The sequence below is a fragment of the Octopus bimaculoides genome, chromosome 16 (genome assembly GCF_046866305.1).
Source record: "Octopus bimaculoides isolate indiv1 chromosome 16, ASM4686630v1, whole genome shotgun sequence".
NCBI classification, from domain to species: Eukaryota; Metazoa; Mollusca; class Cephalopoda; order Octopoda; family Octopodidae; genus Octopus; species Octopus bimaculoides.
In genome coordinates, this window is record NC_142943.1 from 28,106,491 (window position 1) to 28,118,943 (window position 12,453).

General features: G+C 36.4%; 2 protein-coding genes across 2 annotated transcripts in view; one reads left to right on the plus strand and one right to left on the minus strand.

Annotated features, from left to right (window-relative positions):
* LOC106868906 (uncharacterized) overlaps positions 1-7,675 on the minus strand; it is a 72,452-nt gene extending 64,777 nt beyond the window's left edge. The window contains exon 1 of the mRNA XM_089364276.1: positions 7,600-7,675. The gene's annotated coding sequence lies outside the window, so the exon portion shown is untranslated. The remainder of the gene's footprint in view (positions 1-7,599) is intronic.
* Positions 1,074-12,304, plus strand: LOC106878386 (alpha-crystallin A chain). The gene is made up of 3 exons (XM_014927577.3): positions 1,074-1,864; positions 7,617-7,793; positions 10,131-12,304. Exons 1-3 carry the CDS (start codon positions 1,604-1,606, stop codon positions 10,263-10,265), a joined length of 573 nt encoding a protein of 190 aa, XP_014783063.1. The 5' UTR covers positions 1,074-1,603; the 3' UTR covers positions 10,266-12,304.
* Positions 12,305-12,453: the final 149 nt, after the last annotated feature.

A 12,453-nucleotide genomic window follows, 5' to 3' on the forward strand; every position in this document is an offset into this window, starting at 1 on the left:
AGTTTATTGTTCTAACGTCCTGTACCCTGATATGCATGTATATACACATGTAGATGTAAGTATGTACATATATGTGTGTATACATGTATATATATTCTTTGTATTATATATATATATATATATATATATATATATAAAGTTTTAACGATACGTACTGCCTTAATTCTTCGAAACGCCGGAGTTTTAATGGTGGCAGCTGATGAAGGGGATGTTTCTATGTGGCCTGCTTGTTTGTTGCACCTTGTTTACCATTTTGTCCTTGTTCCTTTGCCACGTCATGTACCCAGTTATGTATCTATATGTACATGTAGATGAACGTATATACATACATGTACATATATATGCATATACTCATATATTGTTTATATATTTTCTCTTTTATATATATATATATATATATATATATATAACGGATGCGTCGCATTCAATTAAATAATAAATAGTAAATAGCAGGAGTGGCTGTGTGGTAAGTAGCATGCTTACCAATCACATGGTTCCGGGTTCAGTCCCACTGCGTGGCACCTTGGGCAAGTGTCTTCTACTATAGCCTCGGACCGATCAATGCCCTTGTGAGTGGATTTGGAAGGCGGAAACTGGAGAAAGCCCGTCGTATATGTATATATATGTATATGTGTGTGTATATGTTTGTGTATCTGTGTTTGTCCCCCCAACATCGCTTGACAACCGATGCTGGTGTGTTTACGTCTCCGTAACTTAGTGGTTCGGCAAAAGTGACCGATAGAATAAGTACTAGGCTTACAAAGAATAAACTCTGGGGTCGATTTGCTCGACTAAAGGCAGTGCTCCAGCATGACCGCAGTCAAATGACTAAAACAAGTAAAAGAGTAAAAGAGAAAAAGAATAACATATAATATACATATATATGTGTGTCCGTGTATATATATATATATATATATATATATATATATATATATATATATATTATACACACACACACACACAGTAACATACGACCTCACATGCGCATTTCTATCAAGTGAATCTATATGCATAGTTATAGTACTAGTTAGCGCTAACTAGCTAGTTAAGCAGACATACAGACAGACTGACAAACAACCAGGTAGGCAGACAGACATGTTGATTGACTCGTAGATAGGTAGATAGATAAATAGACAGGTAAATGGATAGAAATATTTGCTGACCCCGTTTTTAAAAATAAATGTACAAAGGTTAACTAGAAGATGGAATGGGAATAATGTAAGCAAAGGAAGAAGTTTTTAAGAGTGGAATAGATATTGGTTAGAAACGGAAAGGGGAAGAGGCGGGGGTGAGGCGCTGAGTGACGCATGCACTACACACACACACGGATTCAGTCTGCCTCTTTCTCTCCCTCCCCTTCTCTCTCTCTCTCTCTCTCCCTTGTTTTTGTTAACTGCTGCTGTTATAAATTGGAATATTGCTTCTAACCGAAATTTCTACAAAGAAAGCCACCTGTAGTTCTGTTTGAGTCACAGAACACACTTTATATTAAGACAACAACTAAAACAGCCGCCGCAGAATTGCCATTGCTGAGAGAAGAATTTTCTGCAAGTTATTGGCAGTATATTTGTTTGGTTACCAGTGAAAATTTGAAATCACAAGAATGGCAAATCCTCATTATCCCTACTCACGATCCCTGACACCGCTGTATAACAGAATGCCTTCGTGGAGCATCTGGGAGGACCCATGGACTGATATGCCGCCATTTTCCCGACTCTCTGATCAACATTTCGGAATATCTCCAATGATGGATGATTTCTTCAGTCACTGGCAGAACTGGCGTCGATCGAATATGCACAGTGGATTCCACCATGCTATGCCTGTGGCCCAACAACAGTCAGCTGTGTCTACAGGATTTTCAGAAGTAAGACTTGATTTTAACGCCAAAATTTTGTTACTCTAACATTTCTCTTTTCCATGTTCCATGTTATTAGTTCTAAAGTCATATAACTTAATCAAATGTTTCTCTATTTTATAAATGATAATAATAATAATAATTGTTAGCGTGCCTTCTGCCAATGTAAGAGACATTCTGGGATAATTTGTTGTGAAACTTTAAATTTTGATAATACAGTTCTATATTTAAGAGGTGAGGAATTATGTACATTATTTACATTATTTACATTTGATGCATATTTGTCCTCATTTTGTTTAAGGTTTTTATGGGTTGATTCACATTTCACAGTTGTGTTATGTAGCCTCCAAATCAACCTGATCAAGTAGGGCTATGATCAAAGTTATTCGCTCCAGTCGTGATCATCCCGTTGTTTTAAGGATATCGATATATTAGCCAATGTATTACCTTCATTTTCTCAAGATGATGAGTTGCGATTTGAGGGAGATTTGTTATAGATGCTCCATTGTTGTCTTGGTCCATCGTATACTCAATATTTTGACGTGGTGGTTGTCGTGCACAGATCTGCCAGAATTGCACAAGTCTGTTCGCTCTTGTTAGGTCCTCTTTGGCACCCCCTAGCACTTGGCACCCCCTAGCACATGGCACCCTGGGGGACTTGCCGAGTTGCCGGTACCTTGAGCCGGCCTTGGCTGATATGGGTCGTTCTAGTTGCACATGTCGGTAGTGCAACTCTTCTATAGAATTTCTTTTTGTTCGCCTTTATTACAGGCAGATGATGAGTCTTAAGCAAAAGCAGCGTCTCGTCATTGAGTTCTCGACGAAGGAGGGATGCAGACTGTCCAGCATCCACAGAAAGGCTGCAGGTCATTTGTGTAGATGTCTCTGTTCACAAGAGCAATGTGTACAGGTGGATGAAGAAGTTTAAAGAAAGGGTAAACAACACGGAGGGAGAGCTTCAACATCGATCACTGCCACGAATCACCAGCGTGTGACCGAAATGATTTGCGCAGACATACGACTCACAGTGTGTTAGTCAACTGCATAATTGAACTCTCATTACAATGCATTACAGAAAATGGTGGAAGACGCTGGGCATCGGAACCTGTGAAAAATGTGTACCTTGGCATTTCACACCCGATTTGAAGGAGAAAAGGATGGAAATCTGCTTTGATCTTCTGGAAGCATTTAAAGCAAATAAAGACAAATGTTTCCGATCTGGTGACAAGAAACGAAACGTAGTTATTTCTTCATGATCCAGTAACGAAGACTCAGTCCATAGAATGGTTCCCACCTTTTCTCCATGGCCTAAGAGGTTCAAGAACAAGAGATCGGCAAAGGAAATCATGTGACTTTTTAATTTGGCAAGACAAGGGAGTTGTTTTTTTTTCCCTTGATTTTCCAGAGCGTCACTATACAATGAACACTGAGCGGCACGTTGAGACACTGAAAAACTTCAGAGAAGTTATTAAGAGGAAAAGCTCTGAACAAGAATCTGAAAATGATTCACATTCACAATAATAATGTGCGACCACACTCAGTTTTGGCAAAACGTCAAACAAGCAGAAAATTGAGCTGATCAGTGATTCCTCTATAAATTGTATAACCCGGAATGGCGTCTTCTGACTTCCACCTGCTTAATTCAACGAAGGATAGTCTTCGGGAACAACGATACGATGAGAATTGAAAGACGAAATGTATAGTTTGTGATGGAGGCCATGTTGAGGCTAATGTTTGCATAGAGGAAGAATTATTCGACCAACATGTGCAATTTGTACAACATGTGTCAGTAAATAAGACTGTGTCCGCTTTCGCAAAAACTTGAGATGGTACAGAGACTCACATTTACAGAAATCCGGGTTAAATACATTGAACTGTTGAGAATTATTAGGTTTGTATGGGTGATTCAGAGTGTCCGGGTGTCAATCTGAAGACAGTGCAATCTGAGGACAGTGCAATCTGAGGACAGTGCAATCTGAGGACAGTGCAATCTGAGGACGTGTACCGAGAGTGATAAAAATCAAACATCCATTCAACATCATGGTGTTTGGAGTGATCACAAGTGGATGGATGGATGGATGGATGGACGGAGGGATTTATATATGCATCTACAAAACTATATATACATATACAAGCATGGTATGCGTGTTTATAGACAGACAGATTCCCATCAAATTTAAACCATAGACAAACCACATTCCATAGCAATGCTGCATTTTCTAGGTATTTTCTTTTGACGCAGAAAATGTTCTTTCAGGCAGCACTTGAGAGAGAGACAAAGAGAGACAGAGAATGAACAGGAGAGAGGGGGAGGAGGAGAAAGAGGGATGAGAGAGAGAAACATATAGTACTCTGTTCTTTAAGATGTATGAAATATATTCTAAACCAAACCCCACCGACTCCCCCACACACACTGAGAAATGAGCTCAATTGATATTCTAAGGCTGCCAAGAAATAAATCTTTTCCAGAATTCTTTTTAAAACTGCCCAAGGGAAGAATTTCTTGTGTTAACCATTTATGTTTGTTGCCTTAGAGGTATGCAGATTCAAAACACTACCTGGTGACTACATACCTTGGGAAACCTAAAACTGTTAATCAGGCCAGCCAACATGCTACTGGCTTCCCCACTTCAAAGCAGCACTTTCAGGGTTGTGTGTGTGTGTGTGTGTGTGTGTGTGTGCGTGTGTGTGTGTGTGTGTGTGTGTGTGTGTGTGTGTGTGTTTGTTTGACTTAGTCAGAGAACAAAGGAGAATGCCCATAACTGACTAATGAGCACCAGCTGTAGTAAGAAGTGTCTTGTCAAGATATATCGATCTATTTTTAGTTGCTAAACCTGGCCTGAATGCTTGTAACAGAAGGGAATCCTTTAAAGTATGTTTTGTTGCCAAATGGTGATGTTGTTGTTAAGAGAGGAAAAAAGGAACCACTGCTTATGGATTTTATGAGATTTATGGGATTGAAAATCTGTAAGTCTTCTGGAGATAAAGGCAGAGGGGATGAGATGGCTGTCATTCTGGTTATGAAGGATTGTGTGAAGTAGTCAGGACTGGAATCTTGAGAGGAAAATGGAGACACGATATGGATGAAGAGAAGATGGAAGATGAGTGCTTCCAGTACCTAAGTAAGGGACTGAAATTAAGGAGTTTAGCAAGGAAGAGTTTGTAATTAATGGAATTTTTGCTAAACTTGCTTTCCAGCTAATTCCATAAGTTTTCTAAATTAAGATTAGGATTTTCAGTAAACTATTCCAGAGATTCAGTCCCAAGGCACCTTAAAAGTCCATTGTTCCTCTCATAAGTTCCTACATTGGAATAGATGTGTGAAAGATCCATTTGAAATGTTTAATAGTATTTGGAATCACTTAAATGGTTTTCAACAAAAATTAGCTCTGATCAACTTGTCACCTAAACTGCTCTCCATACCATAATTTCTACATATTAAACTGTTCCTTGCCAACAATCCAGCTCCTGTATTCCAGTTTTGTTCCACCTCACACTTAGATCTGCCTTGAACTGGAAAATTAGCAGACTTCATTATTGTCACACCATACTTTTAACAAGCAAAATTCATCTGCCTTCATACTAATATCTTCAGCCCTGTTGACTTCTTTCTTGCTACTCTTTGTTCAAATCCAAACTTTTTAAAACTATTCTTACACAATGTAGCAACAACTGCATAGAATTTACAATCTCTCTAACAGCTGTCCTTTTGGAAACAGAGCATTTCAGTGCCAAGAGGACAAAGCCATTTACGACCTTGGGACCTCCTCTTGGGCTGAGTATTCCTGAGAAAGTTGGCAACATACTTATTGGTTAGAAAATTACTATTTTTAAATCTCACTACGAGAGATATTCAGCAACAATACTTTGGAGTAAAGATTGTTTGCCAACATAAACATGGCAGTCCTGGTTTAGGACAAATTATTGGTCTCTCTGACAAACATTTGAATGAGATTCCATGTGAAAACCAGCATAAAATATTCCCTTTGGGTACTTATGCCTTGTGGCACATTTCTAGAAGAATTCCCTTTGGATACTTATGACTTGTGGCATATCTCTAGAAGAATTCCCTCTGGGTACTTATGCCTTGTGGCACATTTCTAGAAGAATTCCCTTGGAGTCTCTCTCTAGTTCAGTATTCCTAATCCTTAACCAATCGTTCACAACATTATCTTCATCATTTTGATCTTCTCCATTACTCTCCTGATTGTTTTCACCAGTTTCAGTGTCAGATTTGATGCTAAACTGGAAGAAATCAGGCACTTCTAAGGATATTTTCATCAGACATGGTGAAATTTCACAATGCTCACTTGGAACACCAAAAAATCGATGTAAAATCACAGAACACAGCAAACTATCGTGAAAGGCCCAGGTTTGCAAGAAATGCAAGAAGCAATCTGATTGGCACGTACAAAGACCAGCTGGCTAATCTTGAAGCTTGTATTACCAGGCCAACAGATCAGCCTAGTTGTCTTCTTCGTCATTCAACTTTTCGGCTGATAGAATGGCCCTGTCATGTTCTAACGGTTATTAATTTCTCTCTTCTCTTTTTACCTTCAGAGAAGCTTTCTACAATCTCCCATGTCACTTACTTACTCAACCATCACCTTCTTCAAACCACCTCTAGACTCTGCTACTCCCTGTTTGATGATCAATATAAAAAAAAAATTGATTTTGTTCTCTATTACACTTTTCACATTGATACTAGCTGATGACTGCTCATACATAAATTCATCAAAGCTTTTTTTCCAAATGGATTTTCATTTGTTTCATCAAATTAAAGTAACAAAAAGCTCATTTTATCACACGTCTACATGCAATGATGACAAAGCAAAATCTCATCAGGTTAAAAAAGAAACCAAAAAAATCAATGGATAACTAACAGAGTTTTGTCAGTAGCAATATATAGACCAGGGTATATGAGTGAATGAGTGTGTGAGTGTGCATCAGGATATTGCATGCATGCACACACATGCATGAATAATATATAGAGCGGTGAGGTATGTTGCATCCACAATCATGAGGCATCTTATGTTCTTGAGCAAAATACTTCATTTCACGATGCTTAAGTTCACTCAGCTGTAAATGGATGACCCTAAAATTGATCAGTGTCCTGTTCTGGGGGAATTTCGTTGGCCTGCCTGCCTGCCTGTCTTGCCAGTTGGGTGGCAGCATTCGAAAGCTGAAATGATGTGAAGTGCATTGTGACCAGCGATGTATAACAATATCCAATAGTCTGGTTGATCACTTGGCCATAGTGTGTGTGTGTGTGTGTGTGTGTGTGTGTGTGTGTGTGTGTGTGTGTGTGTGTGTGTGTGTGTGTGTGTGCGCGCGTGTGTGTGTGTGTGTGTGTGTGTGTGTGTGTGTGTATTCATTCTTGTATGGTGTGAAATGACAGTCTGATCTTATGAAGGACTTTTTCAAAATACTCACCCCTGGAGAAACACATTTTACACCTCTGATGCAGGGAGGGGGTTTAGTGATTATGCAATAGGTGAATTATTTCATCTCACCAATGTACTACAGGTGTGACAATGTATGGAAGCAATTTAAGTTTATATGGAATAATAAATGTCGTTCAATCCCTTTTCTATTATTCATTGCAAATGTGTGTGTATGTTTATCACACACACTCACAAACGCAGACACACACACACACATATTACATATGCACACATACATACTTTTGCAACAGTTAAATATTGCCTAGATAAAATCCTTGCAAAATTTCTCATATTTCTTACCTGAATGTCTTTTCCAGGTGAGCAATGATGAAAAAGAGTTCAAAGTCCGGCTTGATGTGAGCCACTTCAGTCCAGATGAAATAACTCTGAAAGTTATTGACAATAGAATTGTAATTCATGCAAAACATGAAGAAAAACAAGATGAACATGGATATATTCAGAGAGAATTTAAACGCCAATATCTTCTTCCAAGGGTAAATCGGTTTATTTTTTGTTTTTTTATTTTTATTTTCATTTCTTAACCCTCAAACAATCAAGTTATCTATTGGGTCATCCCATAAATAATGCAGTTTTTAATACTCCTTTTATTTTTCATAATTAAGATAAACAAAGTTCTTTTTTAATCTAGAATATACTTTCTTTCATTTTCTACAATGCTCTTCCATCTATCTCGAAGACATGAAAGGCCCCTCTTCCAAAATTCACTTGTCTGTGATGAAAAATACTCTTCCAGTACTGTTCTGACCTCGTCCACAGAATTCATATATTTTCTGTCCAAATGATTTTGAAGACTGGGGAATGAATGATAATCAGATGGGGCAATGTCTGGTGAATATGGTGGGTAGGGCATCGTTTCCCTTCCAACTGCTCCCACCTTTGGAATATCATCCTTGCTGTATGTGGCCAAGCATTATCCTGATGGAAGAACACCTTTCATCTTGAAACCAAAGATGGTCGTTTTTCTTCTTGGGCTGATTTAAGCCACTCAAGTTACTTGCAGCTGATCTCCTTTGTTATCATTTGGTTTGAGTTTAAAAGTTCAAAGCGGATTAAACCTTTCATATCTCACCAAACAGATAGCAACACCTTATGTGGGTGAAGACCTTCTTTAGCCTGGGGTGCTGGTGTTTCTCTTTTCCCTACCCATTGTCTTTGGCACTTCTGACATTTTTATAGAGAACTCATTTCTCATCACCAGTCACTATTCAGTCCAAGAAAGGATCATTTGTGTGGCATAACAGCAAAGAAGAACACACATTCATTCTCTGCGTGTGATCAGACTCAGGAAGTTTGTGAGGAACCCATTGACCCAATTTGCTGACTTTTCCAATGGCATGCAGGTATTGATGAATGGTTGAATAACCAAATCCAACATTCTCTGCTAGTTCCTCAACAGTTACGATGGGATTTTGTTCCACCAGAATTTGCAGGACGTCCTTGTCAAGCTCTACAGATCTTCCAGGACAAGGCTCGTCTTCTAGGCTATGGTTTCCAGCTTGGAATCCCTGGAACCACCATTGATACTGCTTTATGCTTATTGTCCAATCCCCATATACTGCATTAATACTCCTTGCACTTTCTATTGCATTGTGCCTTTATTGAACTCATAAAGCAAAACATACCGAATATGCTCCTTTGTCACTTCCATTATAGCTTGCACTAAAAAATAAATACAAGGTAAAATTACTACCTGCTTTTATAGCAAGTTGATGCAGGTAGTTTATCCCATCCCCCTCCGACTTCTAGTTCATGCAATTGAAAAAAACCGCATTATGCAGATAACATATATTTTCAAAGTTGAGGAAATAACTAACAAGAGACCTCTACATTGTCGCTTGACCTACTAGAAGAAGCAAACTAAATCTCTCCCAAATTATTGCATAACATCTTTAAAAAAAGAAGGACATATCGAATAATATAAACCAGTGGCCATGCTTGAATAAACTGTCATTCCTGTCGACAGAGTAAGAAGAGATGTATCCCAACATTGATGCTGTGATAACAGCCAACATGCTTTGTCTGCTATGCTTAACACCTCTCAGCATTATGTGTATGAGACGAGACATGTTGACATTTATCCTTTCATTGACAAAAGAACTTTATCAAGTTAAAATCAGTAACCAGCTTCCTTCAGTACTTGAAACTTACTTCTTCCCTAAGACCAAGCTTTGCTCCATCAATATTCCAAACCCACATCAACTCTGTTATTGTACCTAAACATCTGTGTCAGGAAAATTCGCAGTAAGAAATTTCGTTGTATAGGAAAATTTGCTGTACAACAAATTTACTTTATGGACAATGATAAATCATATTAAATCAGCAGTTTTTTATAATATAAAAAAAAAGAAGAGAATGATCAAAGGTTTTATAAAAGCATTGAATAGGAAAGTCTTTATTCAACGTCAAACATAAAACAAAATGTGATGAGGTCATTTCAAATGAAATTTCTTATGGTGAATTTTCTTGCAGCAAAAATGTTTATGGTGAAATTTCCAATAACTCAATGCATTAAATCCACTTCCATTTCACCAATATTCAGAATCCTTATATTCAGACCCCTCTTTTTCTCTCTATCAAAACACAAAATCTTCCCTGGATTCAACACTATCCCGTCATTCTACCTCCATCAACTCCCTATATTAATCCCCTGCCAACTCAATATTCCATCTAAGCCACCATTCTCCTCCATTTATACCTCAAACCTAACATGCAGCATTAATATCATCAGCCTACTTCTGTCTCCAGAATGCATCCTTCCCAAATGTTGTCAACCTTTTTTCACATACTTAAGTATCTTTCCTTTCTTTCAGGAATGCGATGCAGCAAATGTGACTTCCGTGTTGGCCTCTGATGGTGTTTTAACAATCCGAGCAACTAAACTAGCTTTAAATAGTGGTGAGAGAGTCATACCAATTACTCAGGAAACCAGTAGTGCTAACCTTTAAGTATTTCATACTTTGTGACTTTAGAGACAGGTAAAGAAAAGAGAAAAAAAACAGAACAACGAACAATGGTTAAAATGTTTTTTTGTTTTATAATATTTAAAAAAAAAAAAAAGGAAAATTGCTTTGGTTTCTGCTGCAAGTCTGAGGTTTTATAGACTCTAAGAACACTAAAACCTATTCTAGATTTATTACCAGATAAATTATGTATTCTGACTGTTTCTATTCTCTTTGAACTATTAAAGGTAAACAAAAAACAAATTCTAATCTATTCTACACACACGTGTGCACACATGCATGCACACATGTGTGTGTACACGTACACACACACACACACACACACACATGGAGTTTTAGAGCATGTAAGCTACATACAATTTGTTTATGAGAAAAAATAATGTATACTGAAAGGCTCCACTCATATTCTTTGTGAGAAAACAAATGGATTCAATGCAGCCAACAAATGATGATTGATTAATCTGTTTAGCAGATGAGATGTCATGAAATGGGTTACGCTGAAGGATTTTCAAAAATTTCACCTTCAGATGATGCTAACACTATTTAGTTGTTGAATTAAAGACACATTTTTGTTGTTGTTCATTTTTTTTTTCCTGAGGTCAGTTAAGAAATAAGGCAATAGAAATAGGTCTTTAGGAGTGAGTTGTATATAAGCAATTAATAATTAAAGAGTATATGATCCTTGTGTTGCAGTAAGTATTGAAATATCTGTTGTTTGGTAAGAAATCTTAGCCTCAGTCAAAATGGAAATGAATAGAAGTTTATCTGTAAAAACAAGAATTCCATAAAAATACAAGACGAGGAAATACATATATATATATATATATATATATATATAGAGAGAGAGAGAGAGAGAGAGAGAGAGAGAGATAGATACATACATACATACATACATACATACATACATACATATATATATATTTAGTTCTCATTTTAAACATAAAGAAATAAAAATGTGATAGAAATTTATTTCAAAAAGGAAGACTGAAGATGACATGTTTTGTTGGAAAATGTGAATTCAAAAATAAATGATATAAATGAAAATGGAGTAAGGCTGTAAGAATGGCAAAGTCTGGAAGATATCAAGATTCTGTGAAGAAGAAATAGTTGATGCCTTCAAAATAAAACAATACTCTCCAACAGCTTTCCCATCAAAGTTGAAATTTTATGAGAAGTTAAAATTGTAAAAAGCTTGTAGACATAAATACTTAATCTCATGAAAATCAGACTGTTTAATCATTACTTTACATCTTACTCTAAACATTTTTCTTGTTAGCTAACATAATTTTAATTTTAAATTAAATGGTTTAGCCACTGAAGTTGTCCCAAAATAAATCTTTCGATAAAAATGTTTGATGAAAATCTTTTTTGGACCCTAAAAATATCAGTGACAAGGATATTATGTGTGAATATATAAAGTATAAAAGATGTATGAGAATGTCAAGCTGGGTGACAGAATTTAATCATGAAACTGATAAATTAAAATTCATGATTTACTAATCATGAATTTTGATGAAAAAAAAATAATAGAAAAAAAATCCCATTATTTAATATTTCCTAACTTTATTGGGTTGGCTGAACCATTGAAATAAATGAGAGTCAGTAGAAGAGGTTTGCAGAAATAGGACAAATTTCTTCCAATGGATTTCCAGTTTATTTCTTGTAGCCAGCTCAGTAAAGTGACAGGGCCTAAAAGTTGATTTCTAAATATATAAGAATAATTTGGTTTAAATGTAGAAACTAGGTGATACAAAATTATATTTTAGATTTATAACCCTGGAAAATCTCAAATCTTTTTCACTTTTAACTTTAACAACAACTTAGAAAATTGTAAAATTTGTAAAATCTACTTTAAATGGTTTTTGTTGATGTCTCTAACTGCAGAATAGCATTACCATAAGGAGATTTAGTTTCCGACCAAAGAATACCAATATGGCCAGGTATTACTTTTTTTCATAAATCTGAAGTACCACTAATCTTTGTTAAAACTTCTGCAGAATCATTAAACTGTTGTCCAAAACTCATCAACTGTTTTTGTGTTTACTTGTATTATATATATTTTTAATTTTTGTTATTTTCTTTTTGAAAGCTTGCAAATAAGCAAATCCAGGATAACAAACATTAATCAAACTATTTTCATTGTTCATTTCATGAATATGCAAAATTGAATCAG